The sequence below is a fragment of the Choloepus didactylus genome, chromosome 12, assembly GCF_015220235.1.
Source record: "Choloepus didactylus isolate mChoDid1 chromosome 12, mChoDid1.pri, whole genome shotgun sequence".
Taxonomy (NCBI): Eukaryota; Metazoa; Chordata; class Mammalia; order Pilosa; family Megalonychidae; genus Choloepus; species Choloepus didactylus.
In genome coordinates, this window is record NC_051318.1 from 94,169,111 (window position 1) to 94,188,611 (window position 19,501).

The following is a 19,501-nucleotide window of genomic DNA, read 5'->3' on the forward strand; positions in this document are numbered from 1 at the left end:
TCTGTTGCCAGAAATAGAGCCAAATTTGGCTCTGAGTTTCCTAGCCATCAAAGGGAAGAGGGAAACAAGATCAGTTCTCATACTGTAAGACATATGATAAAAACTAGCTGCTATACCCTGCTAGTTTGTATCCAGCTGGTGTGCACTTCTTGACTTTATTTATGTTTGTATTTCCAGATCCTAACACAAGGCTTGGTATATGGTAGGCCAGTGGTTCTCAAACATTTTGGTCTTTTTTTAAAAACAAAAAAAAAACAAAAAAAAACTTTTAATATGAAATAATTTTAGATTTACAGAAGAGTTAGAAAGATACTACAGAGAGTTCCAGGATACCTTTCACCCAACTTCTTCTAATGTTAACATCCTACATAACCAAGATACATATATCAAAACTAAGAAAATAACATTGGTACCATACTATTAACTAAACTATTAAATAAACTAAGAGACTTTATTTGGATTTTACCACTTCATTCTCTAATATGCTTTTCCTATTCCAAGATTCACTCCAGGACCTCACGTTGCATTTAATTCTTTTACACTTTCAAAAATTATTGAGGACCCCAAGAGATTTTGTTTATGTGGGTTATACCTGTTGATATTTACTGTATTAGATATTAAAGCTTCAAAAATTTTAAAAATATTTATTTATCTAACAATAACAAACCCATTATATGTTAACATAAATAACATATTTTAATGAAAAATACCCATATTTTACAAAACAAAAAAAATTAGTGAAAAGAGTGCCATTGTTTTAAATTCTTAAAAACATCTTTAATGGCTGGATTTCAAACCTACCTCTGTATTAAATCTATTGCAATATCATACATCATGTCGCCTCTGGAAAACTCCACTGAACACTGTGAGAGAAAAGGGTGCAAAAGACAAATAATATTTGCCTTTTTTGATCTAGTCAACCCCTGAAAGGCTCTGGGGGACCACACTTTGAGAACCACTGTGGTAGGCATATAGCATGCTCACCATATTAAAATGTTCTTATCACCACAGCCTTGTTTTTCTTATTCTGGTGAATTCCCTTCAGACTCTGGGCATATGGGGACAGGATTAAATGTGAATTTGTGTGAGATTTTTTTGACCACTAGGCTGAAGCTCCCAGAGACCATCTTATATGTTCCAACTGCTCCACTTGCCCCCAGCACACCAAAAATATATATATATATGTATATAAAAAACAAAAAACAAAACCACCTATAATCTCTAAGCAGGACACATTCCTTCTGCAGCCAAGCAAGGCTCTCTGAGCAACTAGAAATGTAAACAGGTGTCCCATCCCCCAAAAGATAGATAAGCATCTGCAGATTAGAGACGCAGAGAGCACCAATGCCCAATCCTAAGAGCTGACCCCTGTTTCATCTCAATTTCTATCACCTCAGGGTCACAGTGAGTTACCAGATTTACGGCCACCTGGAGAAGATTTGGCCCCAAAGATCAGAAGTATTCACCTCTCCCCCACCCCCAGCTTGTCACCCTAGGCCCCTCCCTGACCACAAAACCCTGGGATGGTGGGCACCCCCAAACTCACAGACACTGAAATATGCAAACCAATTTAAATTAAATTGGCAAGTCAAATTTCTTGAGACCTGGCATTAGCAACTCTCTCTACTTCAAAAGGAGATCCTAGGAGGGATCAAAAAGCAAGCTCTGTTGTAGGAATTCTCTTGCCCCCTGGCCTCTTTCCACCTCCTCACCTGCTTGGTGGATTTGGGTGGACAGACTGGACATAAGCAGCTCAGTCTTTCCTTTCCCTTTTTCCCTCTTGGGAGCTGGCCTAGGTTTGCTAACATACATACAACATAACATTCCTCGCTTTACCCATTGTCAAGCACACAATCCAGTGGCATTAATTACATTCACAATGTTGTGCTGCCATCTACCACCATCCATTACCAAAACTCTTCCATCACCCCAATAGAAACTCTACATCCATTAAGCATTAGCTCCCCATCCCTCACCCCACCCCTCAACCTGTGATCTTTCTGTCTCTATGAATTCGCATACTCCAGGTGTTTCAAATAAGTGGGATCATGCAACACTTATCCTTTTGTGTCTGGCTTATTTCACTCAGCATGAGGTCTTCAAGATTCATCCATGTTGTGGTATATTTCAGAACTTCCCTCCTTTTTATGGATGAATAATATCCCATTGTGTGTATATACCATATTTTGTTTAAACATTTGTTCACCAGTGGACGCTTCGGTTGTTTCCACCTTTAGGCTATTGTGAATTCAACATCTGAAAGTCACTTGCCCACAGACAGAGCCTCTGACCTCACCTTGGGTTTCATCAGCAATAAGGTGATGCTTTGGTCTCCATCTTCTGACTCCTTTCTCTAGTATCTTAATTCATTCAGAACCCTACTATTATTTTTTAATTCAGTTTTATTGAGATATATTCACATACCTTACAATCATCCAGTGTACAATAAATTATTCACAGTACCATCATACAGTTGTGCATTCATCACCAGAATCAATTTTTGAACATTTTCCTTACTCCAAAAGAAATAAAAATAAAAGTTAAAAAGAACACATAAAATATTCCATCCCCCCATCCCACCTTATTTTTCAATCCCCCCATCCCACCTTATTTTTCATTTAGTTTTTGTCCCCATTTTTCTACTCATGTGTCCATACACTGGACAAAGGGAGCGTGAGCCACCAGGTTTTCACAATCACACAGTCCCACCACGTAAGCTACATAGTTATATAATCGTCTTCAAGAATCAAAGCTACTGGGTTGCAGTTCGATAGTTCCATGTATTTCCTTCTAGCTATTCCAATACACTAAAAACTAAAAAGAAATAGCTATATAATGCATAAGAATATCCTCCAGAACGACCTCTCAACTCCATTTGAAATCTCTCAGCCACCGAAACTTTATTTTGTTTCAATTCTCTTCCCCGTTTTGAGTAAGAAGATTTCCTCAATCCCACAATGCCAAGTCCAGGCTCATCTCCAGGAGTCATGTCGCATGTTGCCGGGAAGATTTACACCCCTGGGAGTCATGTCCCACGTAGTGGGGATGACAGTGAGTTCACCTGCCGGGTGGGCTTAGAGAGAGAGAGGTCACATCTGAGCAACAAAAGAGGTTCTCTGGGGGAGACTCTTAGGCACAATTATAAGTAGGCTTAGCCTCTCCTTTGCAGTAACAAGCCCCATAAGGGCAAGCCCCAAGATTGAGGGCTCAGCCTACTTAATTGTTAGTCCTCAATGTTTGTGAGAATATCAGTAATAACCCAGGACCTCACTAATAGTTTGCCCCCTCAGAGACCCCAGCATGGACACATAGGGTAAGTGTTACCAATTCTAGGTCACTGCTATGAAAACAGCTATTAAAGATAGCCTCAAAATGTAAAATTTGCTTTGAGGGTTGCCATCAGGAATTTCTGATGTTCTTTAAAGAACTGACTTGATAATTTGATTGACTCTTACCTGGCTTAGATGCTTGTCGGCAGCGCTCTGATCTGCCCCTATCACAAGGCAAAGGCACTGTGCATGTTTAATTGCACGTTTGTTCCACTCTTCCTTTGAGGCAAGGACCTCATCTTGTTCCTGCTGTACATCTAGTCCTAGCACAGCGTCCAGCACATGGTAACTGCTCCATGTAATTTGCTGAAGAAAATGAACAGAAAATTAATATTGATTCTTATTGAAAGCTCAAGTGCTGGTCAAATTTTTCCCTTTTGGGAAAATACTTTAAGAAACCACTGAGTGACAGAAATGAGAGACTGTGAAAGCAGGAAAAAGAAATGGTTAAACTGCCTCTAGTTGAGGAAACAAGAGGAATTTGTAATTTCTTTTCCTCCTGCTGGGCAGGTAGGGCGTGGGACTGAGAAGGGAGACCAGCCAGTGAGCTGAGCTGAATTGGGGGACTATGGTAAGTAGTGGTGGGAAGGTGACTAAGGATATTTTAAGAGCAAGGGGGCCAGGGTTCAATCTGAAGTTGCATTGTAGCAACATAATACACTCACTTCCTTCCTGGCTTCACAACCTCATGAACTCCTAGGGTTGGGGGTTGGAGGGTGGGAGTGGGGGGTGGTGGACACATGAGTTTGACACAGTGATGACACGTGCAGGCAAGGGGCTCTGAGGTAGAGATGACTCTGAGGGCATAAACCTCCCAGGTATTGAAATAAATCTTGGGGAGGCCTTTGGATTTCCTCAGAGGGTATGTGCCAACTTCATCTGGAGACAGGAGACCCCACTGGATGTCTGTGCTAACACCAGAAGCAACAGTTGTAGTAGATTGCTGGCAGAATATTCTGTCCTCTTCAGATTATCCTAATTTAATCTTTGGATCAATTGAGAACTCAGAAAGCCGTGAGGCAGGACTCCTTTGCCCTGCCAACTTGTAGAATTATTTCTACAGAATTGAAGTTCAAGATTAGGCCTACATTGACTGAGGTTGTAAGAAATGAGCCACATGAAATTGTCAAATTTCGGGTTCTGCTGAGACTAAATCACATGGTGGCGGAAACACTTCACATGTCTTATTATTGGGTATGCAAAAAAAAAAAGTTTTCCTAGAAAAATGATTTATTTTTTACACAAAATCATGGTGAAGCATGTAATGAATTATATCCCCCCCACCTCCCACCTTTGCTTTGGTTGCTAAAATCTCCTGAAAAAATTTGGAGCCTAGCTCTAATGAAGATGTAGGACTTGATAATGCCCAATTTGATGCTATCCTCATGCCTGGTTTCATCTTATTGTCCTATTTTCATTTTTTAATTTATATCAACTGCCTCATTAATTTTTGAAGGTGGTTGTGCCACATATTACCGTAGAAGCTGCTTTAATAATTTTTCAAACAAGGCCAAATGTAAAGAAAATAAATTAATAAACGCTCCAAAATCTATTATCTGTAATTCCCACCCCAGTGTGCTCTTTGCTGGAAAGAGTGGAAAGTGAAAGATAAGCTATCTGGCCCTCTGGGTTGGCAAGCACACACCCAACACTTCTCCATTCCCTCCCTAATAAGTAATTGCTGCTATTTATAACAAAATAACTTATGGGTCAGTTTTTTGGATCAAAGTCATACCAGTTCACGTAAACACACACACACACCTTATCCTTATTAAGTGATCAGAAGACCCATTTAAATATGGAACTCTCTTAGCTCTTTACAGAAATATATGCTTCTTATTTCTTTAGTGTATTTTCCACATAAATTCTCTATATATTACAAAAATACTTCTCCATACTTTATTGGTATTATGACATCTGGTATCTATGAGAAGAAAGACTGATTAAAAAGTAAATGTGAAATTTTTTATAACTTTACTGGTTGAAAAATTAAAAAACAAACAAAAAAACATTTCAAACAAAACAAAACAAAGAATAACAAATACCTAAGATAACTACTTTGCTTCCAACATGTTCCTTCCATACACCAAGAAAATTAACAAACTATATCCAAAGGAATAAGAAAAACAAATAACCTAAAATAACTACATTGAAGCTAATTTTTAAAAATGCAATAGAGCTTTTTTTTAACTTTATCAAAAAAAAAAAAACAATTCAAACAAAACAAGGGAATAAAAAAAATGTGAAATTATAGATGAAAACATGATTGCGGTAAACCTCTAAGCATTATAATTTGCGCTTAACTACCCCTTCCCTACTCTTCTCCAGCTCAGTTACCCTCCCAGAGTTAGCCACAGTTACCAGTTTCATGCATATTCTTCTAGCCTCTTCTCTATCCTTGTGCATATAAATGTAGCAACATTTTGTTTTTTATCGTGTATCTGTATGCTAAATGAAGGGTATGCTGGTATGCCAGGCATGTTATGGTGTTGCACAACCTACTTTTTTTCACTTAACAATATGTCTTACAACACTTTCCCTTCTCCAAGGAAAGAGCTTGTTTCTGTGTTAACTTATGCAAACCACATTTGGATAAGCTGCTCTTCTTCCATCTTTATTTTTCAGTCAGTGGTACTGCAGAAAAACGAAGTTGCAGGTATAAAAGAATTCAGAAAACCTGATTATGCAAGCATTACTGCTTCATAGTGTTGCTGTGCCTGGAATATGAGGCTAAACCAATATTAGTCGGTATTAGCAATCTTGGTCCAAAGTTCACCCATTTGACAATTATTTACTGGCTGTCTAGTAGGCGCTGTGTTAGATCCTGGGGATGTATCAGTGAGCAAAAAAAAAAAAAAAAAAAACAACAATCTCTACCACCATGGCTCTTACAGTCTCTTGAGGGGAGACAGACAATAAAATAAGTAAAATAAATAGTATGTCGGTTGATGATAAGTGCTACTAAGACAAATTAAGGGGAAAAGAAGAATGGAGATTTCCAAGCAGTGGTCGGAGTACAATTTTAAACTTGGTGGTCACAGGTGGCCTATGGAGAAGGTGACAATTTGAGCCAAGTCTATACCTTTTATTTCTATAGACAGTTACTTAGCAGCTTCTCTTTCAGAGGGAGGGAAAAGTTACATGAGGTGTTTCTAGCAATTTCTTTCTCACCATTTAGCCCTCCCACTAATGGCTCACCCTGCAAAACTTGACTGTGGAACGATTCCCTTCTAATAAAAGTCTGGATGACCACACTGCTGTCAGCCTGCCAGACGGCTCTGATAACCATTTGGCTGCTTTCTCTTTCTGGTTTCCTTTTTAGGCACTTGCACTTTCAAAGGTATCAAATTGCCTCTCTTGACTACTGTTTTGAAAAATCCTCTTCTTACAAAAATCCCTGAAGACAGAGATCCTCAACCTTTGGCTGCACTTTGGCATTACCTGGAGAGCTTTAAGAGATTCTAATGTCTGGGAACCACCCCCTAGAAAATCTGATTTCTTGGATCTGCAGTGTGGTCTGGGCATCAGGATCTTCAAAAGTTCCTCTACGTGATTCTAATGTGCAGCTAGGGGTGAGAATCACTTAAGGGCTACTAGCCCTTCCTAGATTTGTGAAGAGTCAAAAAACTTTGGAAGTATATTTCCTTATCAGTATAGAGTTATGTTTCAAATTAATTCTCCTCACACACTCATTTTGAGAATGGTCTCAGTTCTCTACACCCACACTAAATGAGATAAAATACAGGGTAAGACAGAAATGGCCCAGCAAAAAAATTACAGACTCGTGTTCATATACATTCTGTAGATTTAGTTCTTGGGCTTGTCCACAAATTTTTACATAACTGACATTTCAGTAGAATTAAAACTTTGATCTACAAGCAGTTATAAATTCTTATGCCCTAGTGCACCATATGATAAACATTTTAAAAATTATTTCCTTTTTCTTAGCCAACTTTGCACTCACCTCTGCTGAGGCAGCCTTGAAAAATAACCATTAACCAACCGGCAGCTGAGGTCTACCATCATTTCCTTTTCTGTTGTTTCACCAATATGAGAAACTTCAAAGATCTGAAGCAAAACTGAGAAAAATAAGGACAATGTATGAATTTCTCAGAGTTCAATTTATTCAGTTTAGAGGACTGTTCATTATTTGGAGATTATCCTTTCATTCACGAAAAGGTAATGGCAGACCACTGTTGTTTTTAATGAGTTTTACTGGCAAAATTAAAAAATTTTCATACTTATATTATACCACATGTCTAGGAAATGTTCTTGGGGCATAAAATACCAAAGTCTGGAAGGCACTGCACTGTAATATTTGTATTTAATTATATAAGAAACACATGTACATGTTAAAGATACAAAGAGTACCAATGGTTATAATATTCAAAATAAAAATCTTCCAAGCCCCTTTCTTTACATTAACCTCAATCACAGGTACCTAGTATCTTTATTAATAATTTATTATGAGACTTCTGATAATTTGTAATAAACATGCAAACATATATATTGATTTTTTTCCTCCTAAAAGGGATATTATATCTACTGCTCTGCATCTTGCTTTGCTCTCATAATAAAATTTAATTATATCCAGCCTATTTATTTCAAAACTCTAAATTCTCTTGATATTCTAAAATTGTATTGGGTTCTACTATGATCTAAATTCCATGACCATTATGGGGAGAGGTGGTCAGACAACGGGATGCACCAGGAAAGGAGAGGTCAGGTAGAAAGAAGAGTAAGCCTGGCAAAAAGTCAATAATCTGGAAGGAAGACAAAATAACTATATAAATAACTCTATGTATTTGGGTTCATTTATTCATTCGTTCATTTATAGAGTTTATAAAGTACTTACATATCTGTTCTGGTTTGCTAATGCTGCAGGAATGCAAAACACCAGAAATGGATGGGCTTTTATAAAGGGAGATTCTTCTGTTATACAGTTACAGTCTTAAGGCCATAAAGTGTCCATCAACAAAGGGTATCTTCACTGGAGAAAGGACATTGGCATCCAGAAAACCTTTGTTAGCTGCGAAGGCACGTAGCTGGCGTCTGCTTGCTCCCAGGTGGCATTTCAAAATGGCCTTCTCCAAAATGTCTGCATCAGCTTCCAACGGTCATCTTCAAAATATCTGTCTCAGCCTCGGCTATGAGCGCCTTATGTCTGAGCTTATATAAGGCTCCAGTAAACCAATCAAGGGCCACACCGAATGGGCGTGGCCACACCTCCATGGAAATACTGAACCAATAGGATCCAACCTAATCCACACCAATATGTCTGCCCCCACAAGATTGCAGTAAAGAATATGGCTTTTTCTGGGGGACATAATATATACAAACCAGCACAATATCCAATGTCAATTCTGTGAGGCAAGATGGAGACTGAGGACAAGGCTAACTGCTATTAAATGGTCATTGCACAAGCCACAGAAATAGTGGTGCCAAAATCATGGAGACTACTCATTCCTTCCAACCACTTATCCATTTTCCTATCCCTCATAGAGGAACGGAACCGTAATTTTAGCTGGGCCCATGGCCACCCAGAATAAAGAATGTATTTCCTAGCCTCTCTTGGGGCTAAAGGCTCTGTGATGAGGTTCTGACAATAAGATAAGAGAAGTGACACGTGCAAACTTCTGAGTCATGCCTTAAGGAGAAGGGGTCTGCCCTCCAATGCCTGTTTATCCCTTTCCTGCTGGTTTGGAATATGGGTATGATTTATGTGGTTACCCAAGTGGGTGGTAGTGGGAAAGGAGGATAGAGCTATGGGTGGGAGGAAAGAGGGATAAAGTAGACTTCAACTGTATCTGCAATATTTTTTTATTTATTTAAAAAAATTACTTGAAGCAAATATTGAAAATGTTAGCAATTATTGTGGCTGGTGGATGCCTGAATTTTTTTAAAAAAATTCTTGGAATGTCTATATTTTGAAACTTTTTAAATTTTAATTTAAAAGCAAATTATAGCACAGTCATCTGTTAGAATTTTTATAAGAATTTCAAAGAACATTTGAGGAGAATAATTAGTGACATGGAAAATACTCATAATAAAAAATGCTTGAATAATTTTCTGATAAACCTAGATGACATTAAGAAACTGGCGTTACCCACCTAGACGACTGATTAACTTTGTAATAATTTACCATTTTAAAAATCCAGTTTAAAAATGACTATCTAATTTTTCTTTTTTCCAAAAGCAGTCCCAACAAAGAGATCTTTGAATTGGTTTGTTCTTCCAGCAAGCTTGAAACAAAAGTAGGACCTATGCTTACAGTCATTTGGTGAATTTTCTTTACCATCACTATGATCCCATTTTTTTAAAATCTGCAAAAATAGATTAGCAGAGAAAATTAAAACATCAACATTAGTTATCTGTGCTTTCTTCTCTGCTTTATAATGTGTATTATTACTTTTGTCATCAGAAAAAAGATCTATTTCTAAAAATTTAAAGAAATATTCAAGTATCAAAAAACCTTAGATTCCAATGATCAATTTTGATTTGTCAAAAACACAAATGGAAGTTATACTACTTAATTTACTTGGCCTCACTCCTAAGAGAACCTGTCCTGTCAGCTGGGCCTCGGTATGCTAGGAGCTGGCATGGCACTCCTGGTTCATTCTGGTTATTCTCCTGCTAAGCATAAATAATCTCACAGGACATTCACATCAAACAAGGCCTCTCTGCAACCATGATGGAGCAAGACAAAAACAAGACCATCCTGTAACCATGTTTGAACCCAGGTGAAAACACGAACCTTGTCCAAATGGCTGACTGTGTCAAAAATAAGGGAAAAAAAAGAGTAAAACAATTCATGAACACATCTCAAAATGAGGGTGTTCAGACCACACACAGACAACCTTCTATCACAATCATATATACATTCCAGCCCTTTCTGGACTATTGCTTGTTAATCAAACCACCTTTTGAGTAGCTTTACTTTCTATACTACAGATAGCCAGCTGACACAGGAATTTCTCATCATAAATTAATGGTATTCTGGTTTGCAAATTTTAGAGTAATAAGTCCATTTCCTTGATCCTCAAAGCTGAGAAACAGGCCCTTTGCACTGTGGTTAAGGCAGAGACTGCTGGCTGCCTGCCGATACCCCTTCTTTCTTCTTCCTTAATAGAAAAATACTCATTTTCATTTAGGGTGGCAGTGAGCCAGAAACAATAAGCTAGACTAGTTTGCTGCCTTTCTTGCAACTAAATGCATCCATGTTATTGTGCTGTGGGACTTCGAGAAAAGTTCCTTGAAAGGGAGAACTCTCTTTTCACTGCCTGCAAGATGCATATTATGAGTGGATTCCAGCATCTGTGTGTTATGGGCCACAGGGGACCTATGAATGGTGGGGAAGAAAGGGTGAGCCTGAATCCTCGATGCCCATGGGGAGTCACTGGAGCAGCCTGGACTGCACACCCCTGACTTTCTTTTATATGAGTGAATAAACCCTGATGTGTTGAAGCCATTGCTTCAACTGCTAACTGATGACATGGTGAACCTCCCCAAGGTGCTTTTGTCATGTGAGGACTTTGTGAAGGGCGCAAAGGACATTTTCTTTGAAATCTCTTTAATTGCAAGATATACCAAGTCATATTCAGTTGTAAAATTGAGGACACTCTTAGATTTTTCTGGAAATTATTATTTAAATCATTGTAAGAAATTATATGTGGTGGTTTGGAGCTGATGTACCCAGAAACACATGTTCTTGAATCTAATCCATTCTTCTAGGTGAAAATGCATTGGAAGTAGGACCTTTTGATGAAGCTACTTCAATTAAGGTGTGACCCACCTCATCCAGGATGGCTCTTAATCTTATTACTTGGAGTTGTTTATAATGTAATGAATTCAGACAAGAGGAAAAGCCACAGGAAGCAAGAAGCTGAAACGGAACCCAGAAGAGGAGAGACCAGCAGATGCTGCCATGTGCCTTGGCATGAGGCAGAAGAGCCAAGAATCAACCACAGCCGGTCTTGGGGAAGAAAGCATTGCTTTGTTGATGCCTTGATTTGGACATTTTCCTGGCCTCCAAACTACAAGCTAATAAATTCCCAATGTGTAAGCCAACCTATTTCATGGTATATAGGTATAGGTATCGGTATTTGCTGGAGCAGGTATAGGTATAGGTATTTGCTGGAGCAGCCTAAGAAACTAAAACATGTTATAATTTTTTTTTTTTAATGATGCAAAATAAAATCCACTCAGTTTAGAATAAGGTCAAGTCTTTATAATTTTGTCAGTGGCATTCAATTAGTGACTAATTTCTCCCAAACTAGTTGTACCCAAGTATTCTAAGAGGATATTTTCACAGTATAGCTAGTTTTCAAAATTCTGAAATTCAAATCAGATTTTCCTATTATTTTCTAGTCACTGAATTGCCATGATCTACCAAATACGAACCTGAGGCAAAAATTTCATAAGGACACTAGTTGAATTCTTTAGGGTTCCACTAGTAATCAATGTTGTGATTAAGTAGAAGGATGTTTTCAGGACAACATATGTTACAGCAACTAAATCCCATGATACTTCCAAATTGTGTAATTAGAGTTAATACAATAGTTTCAGGAATATTTTGAAAAGTAAAAACAATTTGGGAACAATTATGTGTTGAAATTCAACCAATATTTATTGATCGCCTATGGAAGAAGCTAGGCATTTTCTTATTATTTTATTTAACTCACAAAAAACTCCATTTTGTACTTAGCCTCAGGGAGGATGATTTTCTCAAGGTCACAGGGCTATAACATAAAACCAGGAGAAGCCAAGGATTACCTGCAGCCAGTCTTCAGGAAGAAGGTATCGCCTTAATTTGGACATTTTCCCAGACTCTAACCCTGAACACATAAATTCCCATTGTGTAAGCTGAACCCATTTCAATCTATTGCTTTGAGCAGCCTAGAAAACTAAAAGAGAGCCCTTCATCCACCATTGGTCAGATGTTCATTTTTTCAGAGCCCCTTCACCCTGTTTTTAACTTCCTCCCAGATACCCAGGGTCTTCTAGCATGTCCAGTGCAGCACTTAGGCCCTGTCTTCCCAGAAGCTCCGCATTCCCTGGCTCCTTCCCATTCTGAGTTCCCCATCATCCCAATTCACTGTCCCGTGCCCTGGGCTTTCACAAGATGTTGCTCTTACTGTGCTAATTGGTTTATTATTAGATTTATGAAAAATTGTTAATATACTATAATTGCCTAATTATTTGATTTACTAGAAATGAACATTTCTGTAATGGTAGGACTGGATTTAATTCATAGTTGGAGACTCCATGCAAATCCCAGTGCCAGGGACATAGAAAAGCACAAAAATCTTTGTGGATTGGAACAAGTCTTCAGATTTTATATTGGCATACATCTTTGCCTTAAAGCAAAGACGTGACTTAAGCGGAAGGATTTTTTTTTCTTTAGTGCCTCGTAACCTTGTCAAATGTCCTTCAGATAACACTTGGAAGCTCCCTATTTTTGTTTACCCCTCTAGCACTACGGATAAAATTTCAACCTCATCTTAAAGTGGCAACGTGCCCCCTTTTTCAGAGAAAAGCCATAACTGAAGATCAAGTTTAAAACAGACAGGGGAAGAGCTCTTTATCGTCTGTCACAGAACACAGCCTGCAAGCGGGGGTCCCAGCTGAAAAAGATGGGAAAGCTGTGCGAAATCCGTAACACTTTCCTTCTTCCCTAAGTCCTTTCCCACCGACCCTGCGCCCCAGGAAACCTCGCGCAGTCTCGGCTCCACGATTATACCCCGGGGTCCGAGCGGGACGACCTGGGTCTCCCGAGAGAGACTCTGCTTTGACCACACAAGGCGATGGGAAACTCCAGCTGTGAAGCCCCTGGGGTCCTAGGAGACCAGAGCAGCTTTCACAGCTAAAGGCCTCAAACCAAAGCCCAGTCCCCTGCACTCATCTTCGTGGACAGCTTAGCGTTCTCCTCCAGTCCAGAAGGGCCCGACCCTCCAGAAATCCAAAGTCCTCCACCACCTGTGGCCACCTACACCCCAGAAGAGGGTGAGAACTTCAGCTGGGAGAGGCGTGCAGCGGCATGGCGAAGAGGTTTTATCAAAGCCCCACCCAGGCAGTCCCGCGGGGGTGGGAAAGGCAGGGCGGACTCTCCAGGTCCCGCTCCTCCCGGACCTGGGGCTCCGGAACGCCCTCCCTTCCTCTACCCCTCCCACCCCCCACGCCGCCTCCGAGAGCCCCACGGAAGGCGCCATTGTGTCCTCGCGTCAAGTTCCCGGATGCGCCCCGCCCTACCCCCTTCCGCCCGCGCGCGCCGTAGCCCCGCCCCCATGGGACTGCGCGGGCCACGTCACCGCTTGCGGCGCTTCCGGAGGCGCAGCGGACGATGACGTCAGGGGACGCGCCCTCTATATGAGGTTGGGGAGCGGCTGAATCGGCCTTTTCCGCCCGCTCCCCCCTCCCCCCGGTGCCGCTCCGGCCGCTCCGCGCTCGCTCCGAGCTCCGGGCTCCTGCCACGCCAGCGCCGCTGCCGCCGCCTCCCTCCAGCCGCCATCATGATCATCTACCGGGACCTCATCAGCCGTGAGTACTGGCTGCACTGCCCCTCCTGCCTCCTGCGGGTGGCCAGGGGGTGTTGGGAGGGGTGAGGACAGGGGCCGCCGGTCTCTCCTCTCCCGGGGCAAGGAGAGTTCGGGGCCTGGGGCACGCGCCGGGGTCGGGCGCCCGGGAAGGGAGCGGGGGCCGCGTGCGGCGGGCGCGGGAAATGGCGCCGGTGCCGGGTCTCCGTGACAGAAAGGTCTGTGTCTCCGAGCAGATGATGAGATGTTCTCTGACATTTACAAGATCCGGGAGATCGCGGACGGGCTGTGCCTCGAGGTGGAGGGGAAGGTGAGTCGGCCGGGCTGCCGCGTGGGGGAGGCCAAGGGAGGCCGGACGGGCTCTGGTTTCCGCCGCTCCCCCGCCCGAGGTTGTGCAATCCTCCCCGCCGCCTCCTGGCGGAGGAGACGCTCTTTCCGGGCTTGGGTTTTTTCTAGAAAAAGTGGAGGCGGAGCCGAGCCTGGAAATAGGTCCGCGGCCTCGGTACTTATTCTCCTCCCAGGTTGTGGTCTTCCGTTTGAGAGTCCCAAGCCCTTCGCGTTTGCCGTGTTTCCTATTTGGCTGTCTCCCCTTAGCAACCAACTGGAAACAACTCCCACTCTGTTAAAAATGTTAACCGGTCCTGTCAACAAAGAATTAAACTGTTTCGGGATGTCGGCAGGTCATGAGTTTTTCCCCCAAATGGTTTTCAGCAAGAAGGGGGCCGGATAATTATGCATGCATGAACTGCTGGTAGAGAAGTTTGGGGAATGCACTTTTGCTAAGGTCTAAGACGTCTTTTCCAGCAGACTCCTGTTTTTCTTTAATCCAGATGGTCAGTAGGACAGAGGGTGGCATTGATGACTCGCTCATTGGTGGAAATGCCTCTGCTGAAGGCCCCGAGGGTGAAGGTACCGAAAGCACAGTCGTCACCGGTGTTGATATTGTCATGAACCATCACTTGCAGGAAACTAGCTTCACAAAAGAAGCCTACAAAAAGTATATCAAAGATTACATGAAATCGTAAGTGATGTTCGCAACACCCACATGTTTTCTGGATTCTCAGAGTTGAGAATTAGGGTTTGCTTAACTTTTGAGGTTCTTTAGCATCAGGCTTGGCTTGTGAAAGGCCCTTTTTTATTGATCAGCACACAGACGAGGTTTGGTTTTTTTAAATACTAATGTGAGCAGGCTGGAGCATAAGTATGGTATTAGCGTTTTAGAATAGAAGAATATTTTGAAAATCGTTGACTTGGAATTCTTAATTGAAAACAGTCTTGAAAGACTTTGTGAACCAGTACATTTCTGGACTATCCGATGTCACTTTGCTTATTGAAGGTAGACAGCTAGTTTGCAGTAATAGTTTAGATTTTTTTTACTTAATGAAAAGTAGCAGCTCAGGACTCAATACTTTAACATATTTTAAAAATACTGTTTCAGAATCAAAGGCAAACTTGAAGAACAGAGACCAGAAAGAGTAAAACCTTTTATGACAGGGGCTGCAGAACAAGTCAAGCACATCCTTGCTAATTTCAAAAACTACCAGGTAAATACCTTAACTTTTGGGATTGAAGGAGGGTACCATTTTAATTACAAGAGCAGTAGAATACTTTGTGAGTCTGGTGTATTTAAAGTCTGATCATTTCCCTAAGCTATTGAGTAGTTTATGTACATAGGTAGCTTGACAGATACAGCTGGTTTGCTCAGACCGTAGAAAGTAGCCTTCCCTGCTCCTAAGTGTTTCTACATCCTGTTCTGTTTCCAAGATCTCATCTTCATTCACTTTACTTTTCCCAGGTAGCATTTATCCATTTTTCTTTTGAATTGCTTGTTAATCTCCCAAGTGGTCTTATTTTCTCTCTTTATAATTTCAGTTTGTCCAGTTACTGTTAGCTCTTTCTGATAGTTGCCTTTATTACTCTTGGCTTTGGAAAACTTTAGTGACTTCCCATTACCTCTTAAGATTTACAAAAACAAAAGTCCATCACAATCTGGCACTTGAATTTTCTAGCTTTCCTACATCCCCTTACCATAGAATACATGCCATATGAAAGGCTGTGTCAGTGTCAGCTCTGTGTTGCTTTGCATGTGTTCTCTGTGCTTGTAGAGTTTGGAATTGTCTGGGTTGAGAGTAAAACAGTTGGCAGAAATCCTTAAGTGTCCAGGATTGCTATCCTCTCATTTTGGTTCTTTATTACAGTGCTTGAATCATGTGAGCAGAGCTTTGAGGTTAGTGAGCATTACTTTTTCAGGCATCTCTGAGCTTTTAGTTAGTTGCTGAAATACTGTTGGAGCATTGAATCATCCTTTGTTGTACTGCAGTATGTGGGGGTTAGTCTTGATATGATAAATCTCGCTATGCAATGGTCTAATTCTGGGTTATCTATTATTTGTTTCCAAAGTTCTATATTGGTGAAAACATGAATCCAGATGGTATGGTTGCTCTCCTGGACTACCGTGAGGATGGTGTGACCCCATATATGATTTTCTTTAAGGATGGTTTAGAAATGGAGAAATGTGTAAGTATGAGAAATTGGTCACAAGCAGTAATATAAAAATGGAAGTACTCTACATGTGATCTTGATTGTTTCATGCCACTGGAATAGTTAGAATGCATCTTACAGCTGTCCCTTTTAAAACATGGGTCTAGTTTTTCTTATCTCTGGGGTCTAAAGAATTATGGTTCAGGTGAATAGACTTAGGGTACCTAAACCTCAAGTATAGGTGGCATTATAAAGAAGTTTGAAAAGTGAGCTGGAGATGTAGAGGCTGCCCTAAGAGAATTTTCCCAACAGAAATGGCCTCTTAATCAAACTGCCCCATCATAATTCGCCACACATAGGCACGATTTTCAACACCTTTTCACTTTGGATTACTGATCCTTAACATAGGAAGCCTGAGGATAGTACTAGCTTTTAGTCAGGTAAATACACAGAGTCAATTACTGTGATCGTGCAGATTGCATTCCTTAAGTCAGAATGTTGAGAGTAAATGTAGGCAGTGCAAGAATTAAAGCGTTCATTATTCTAGCTTTTGAAGCTTCCATATAAATTAGGAACAAAATAGAAACTCGAGACTACACTGAACAAGTTTAGAGGCAACAACAGCCAAAAATGTCTTCAGGTACAAGCTGAACTCGCCAAAGGAATTATTTGGGCAGTATCTGAGGTTTTGGTTGGTAGAACAAAGTGTATTACTCAGAAAAAGTGAGCTGCCTCTTTGGTAAGGATGTTTTGCATCCACTGATAGACCTTGAACAAATTGTTGTTCTTTTGGTTTGCACTAGGATGCGAAAGAAAAAAAATCCCTGCGCTTTCTGTCTGTCTTTGTGGCGGCCCAGATTGAATAGGGGAATACATAAGCAGTCTAGAAAATGTCAAGTACTTTTCCTATTGGAAAAAAGTTAATACAGTCTTCCTTGTTTTCACAGTAACAAACTTGGCAATTCCTTGGATCTATCACCTGTCATCATAACTGGCTGCTGCTTGTCATCCACACGATACCAGGACTTAGACAGATGGACTGATGCCATCTTGAACTCATTTATTTTGACCTTGATTTATTTGGAGCGGAGGCATTGTTTTTAAGAAAAACATGTCATGTAGGTTGTCTAAAAATAAAAATGCATTTAAACTCATTTGAGAGAATGCCTCTTAGTTTAATTAAACTAAATTCATCCTGTAGTATTCCTGGAGAAGCTAGAGCCTGGTTGTAGATAACTGCCATGCAGCATAAGACTGTCTTCAGATGAAGTCTACAGTTAACTTACTTCTGGGACTGGAATATTAAAGACAAGAACCAAAAGTCTTAATTCTGTGTTGAAGGGAGGAGACCATGTTCATAGCAGTGCCAGCATTTGAAGTGGATCTTTATGCATTTCGTCATCTACAAACAGAAGTGGTTAACTTTGGAAGAGTTTTAACAAAAGAATAAAGAGACTATATTACAGTTGGAAGCTAAGTATTGTCTAAGCTTATTTATCGTAAGTCAAGTAGAATCAAGTTCTAGAGAAATCTAAAAGTCTCCTGGAATGAATGGCAAACTCCCTGGTGCTGGGATAGTAACTAGAATGGGGGTCAGGTAAACAGGCCTGTCCTACCACCTGTTTTTGTGCAACTTATGAACTAAGATGGTTTTATGTTTTTTTAAATGGTTGAAAAAATCAAAATACCTTGTGATGTGAAAATTATATGAAATTTAGTATCCAGTTTTATTGGAATGCAGACGTTCTCTTTCGTTCATGGATTGTCTATGGCTGCTTTCACGCCAACAGAGATGAATGGTTGCAACAAACCGTAGGGCCTGCAAAGTCTTAAGATGATTACTATGTGGCCTTTACAGAAATAGGTCTGCCAACCTATGTGGCCAAAGATGAAATTGCAGAGGGAATATGGGGTAGCTGGTGGGCAGAAGAGAAGGTAACATCTGAAAAGGTTGTACATACCAGAATGAACATGAAAAGGTTCTGAACGTGAAAATGCATCTCTGACAGACCTGGAGCAGTTAATGTCTGCTGCTAAGGTTTCCACTACAGATGCAAGAAAAAAAGGTCCTCGCGCTTTCTGTCTGATTGTGGCAGCCAAGATTGAATGGGGGAATACAGGAAATTCTAAAAACTTGTGGAAGGGGAAATAATCTTTGCAACTTGTGATAAACTTTAAACAGCAAATATCCTCCTTACTCCACCAAAGGAATCTTGGAAGTGTTGGAAGATTATTTCCCCTACACCCTTGCCTTCTGGTTGCACTTAAAAAGTTTAAAACTTAACCAATTTTAAAAGGTTAAAAAAACACTAAAGCAAGTCAGTGATTCTTTATGTCCTAGAACATTGTCTGGACATGGTGAATTCAGTGAATTGGACTTGACCATCTTTTAAAAAAAGATTTAAATCTTAGAGGTAATGGAAAGTCATTGAAGTTGTGCAAACATGGGACAAGCAAGCTTAGGTGTATCCAAAAGAGTTCCAGCAGTAATGAGACTGGAATGGTGAATAAAAACCAGTTAGGGTAATAAGCAATTTAAGAGAAGAAACTTTTTTTGGACAGTTCAAGGTTTACAGAAAAACCCTGCAGAAAGCACAGCTCTCCTATATCCTCACAGTTCTCCCTATTAACATTTTGTGTTAGTGTGGTACATTTATAGATAATATTAACTGAAGTCCACAGTTTACATTAGGGTTCACTCTAGTACAGTTTTTAAAATTTTTTTAACAACTTGGTAAATATATCATTTGGTGATACAGGTTTTGTACCTCATGAATTGAGGTTTTTACCAAAAGTTGAGTTGTTTAGACAATGCTGTAGTTTAAAGGTGGATGAAATAGTGACTTTTCAATCTCCCATTGTCTCGGGTGATAAAACTATCTTAGCAACTTATGCTGAATAAACACTTCAAAGTCTTTTAGAAAAAGATGAGTTTACATTACTATCTCCAGTCATAGAAATTAAAGGGGGAAGGTACAAAGTGGGGTTGGTGAGTCCTTCCAGGGTGACTAAAGGGACCGAGTAAACACAGATGGCCAGTGTGAAAGTGTGTGGGGAAAGGGCATCCCAGGGGAGGGGTGGTTGGTTTTGGATGACCCTGCAAATCGCAACCGCTTCTGAGCAAACACTCAGGATAGGCAGTTGTGAAAGCTTAGGTGT

General features: G+C 40.5%; 1 protein-coding gene and 2 non-coding genes across 3 annotated transcripts; all 3 read left to right on the forward strand.

Annotated features, from left to right (window-relative positions):
• The first annotated feature begins 13,706 nt into the window (after nucleotides 1-13,706).
• TPT1 (tumor protein, translationally-controlled 1) lies at nucleotides 13,707-17,814 on the forward strand. The gene is made up of 6 exons (XM_037800450.1): nucleotides 13,707-13,865; nucleotides 14,098-14,171; nucleotides 14,692-14,882; nucleotides 15,300-15,405; nucleotides 16,262-16,378; nucleotides 17,290-17,814. Exons 1-6 carry the CDS (start codon nucleotides 13,838-13,840, stop codon nucleotides 17,290-17,292), a joined length of 519 nt encoding a protein of 172 aa, XP_037656378.1. The 5' UTR covers nucleotides 13,707-13,837; the 3' UTR covers nucleotides 17,293-17,814.
• Nucleotides 17,093-17,220, forward strand: LOC119507540. Its single transcript, XR_005211293.1, has one exon. It is a non-coding gene; the product is annotated as a small nucleolar RNA SNORA31 (small nucleolar RNA).
• A 522-nt stretch (nucleotides 17,815-18,336) lies between the features above and the next one.
• On the forward strand, nucleotides 18,337-18,464 carry LOC119507541. The gene has a single exon (XR_005211294.1). It is a non-coding gene; the product is annotated as a small nucleolar RNA SNORA31 (small nucleolar RNA).
• Nucleotides 18,465-19,501: the final 1,037 nt, after the last annotated feature.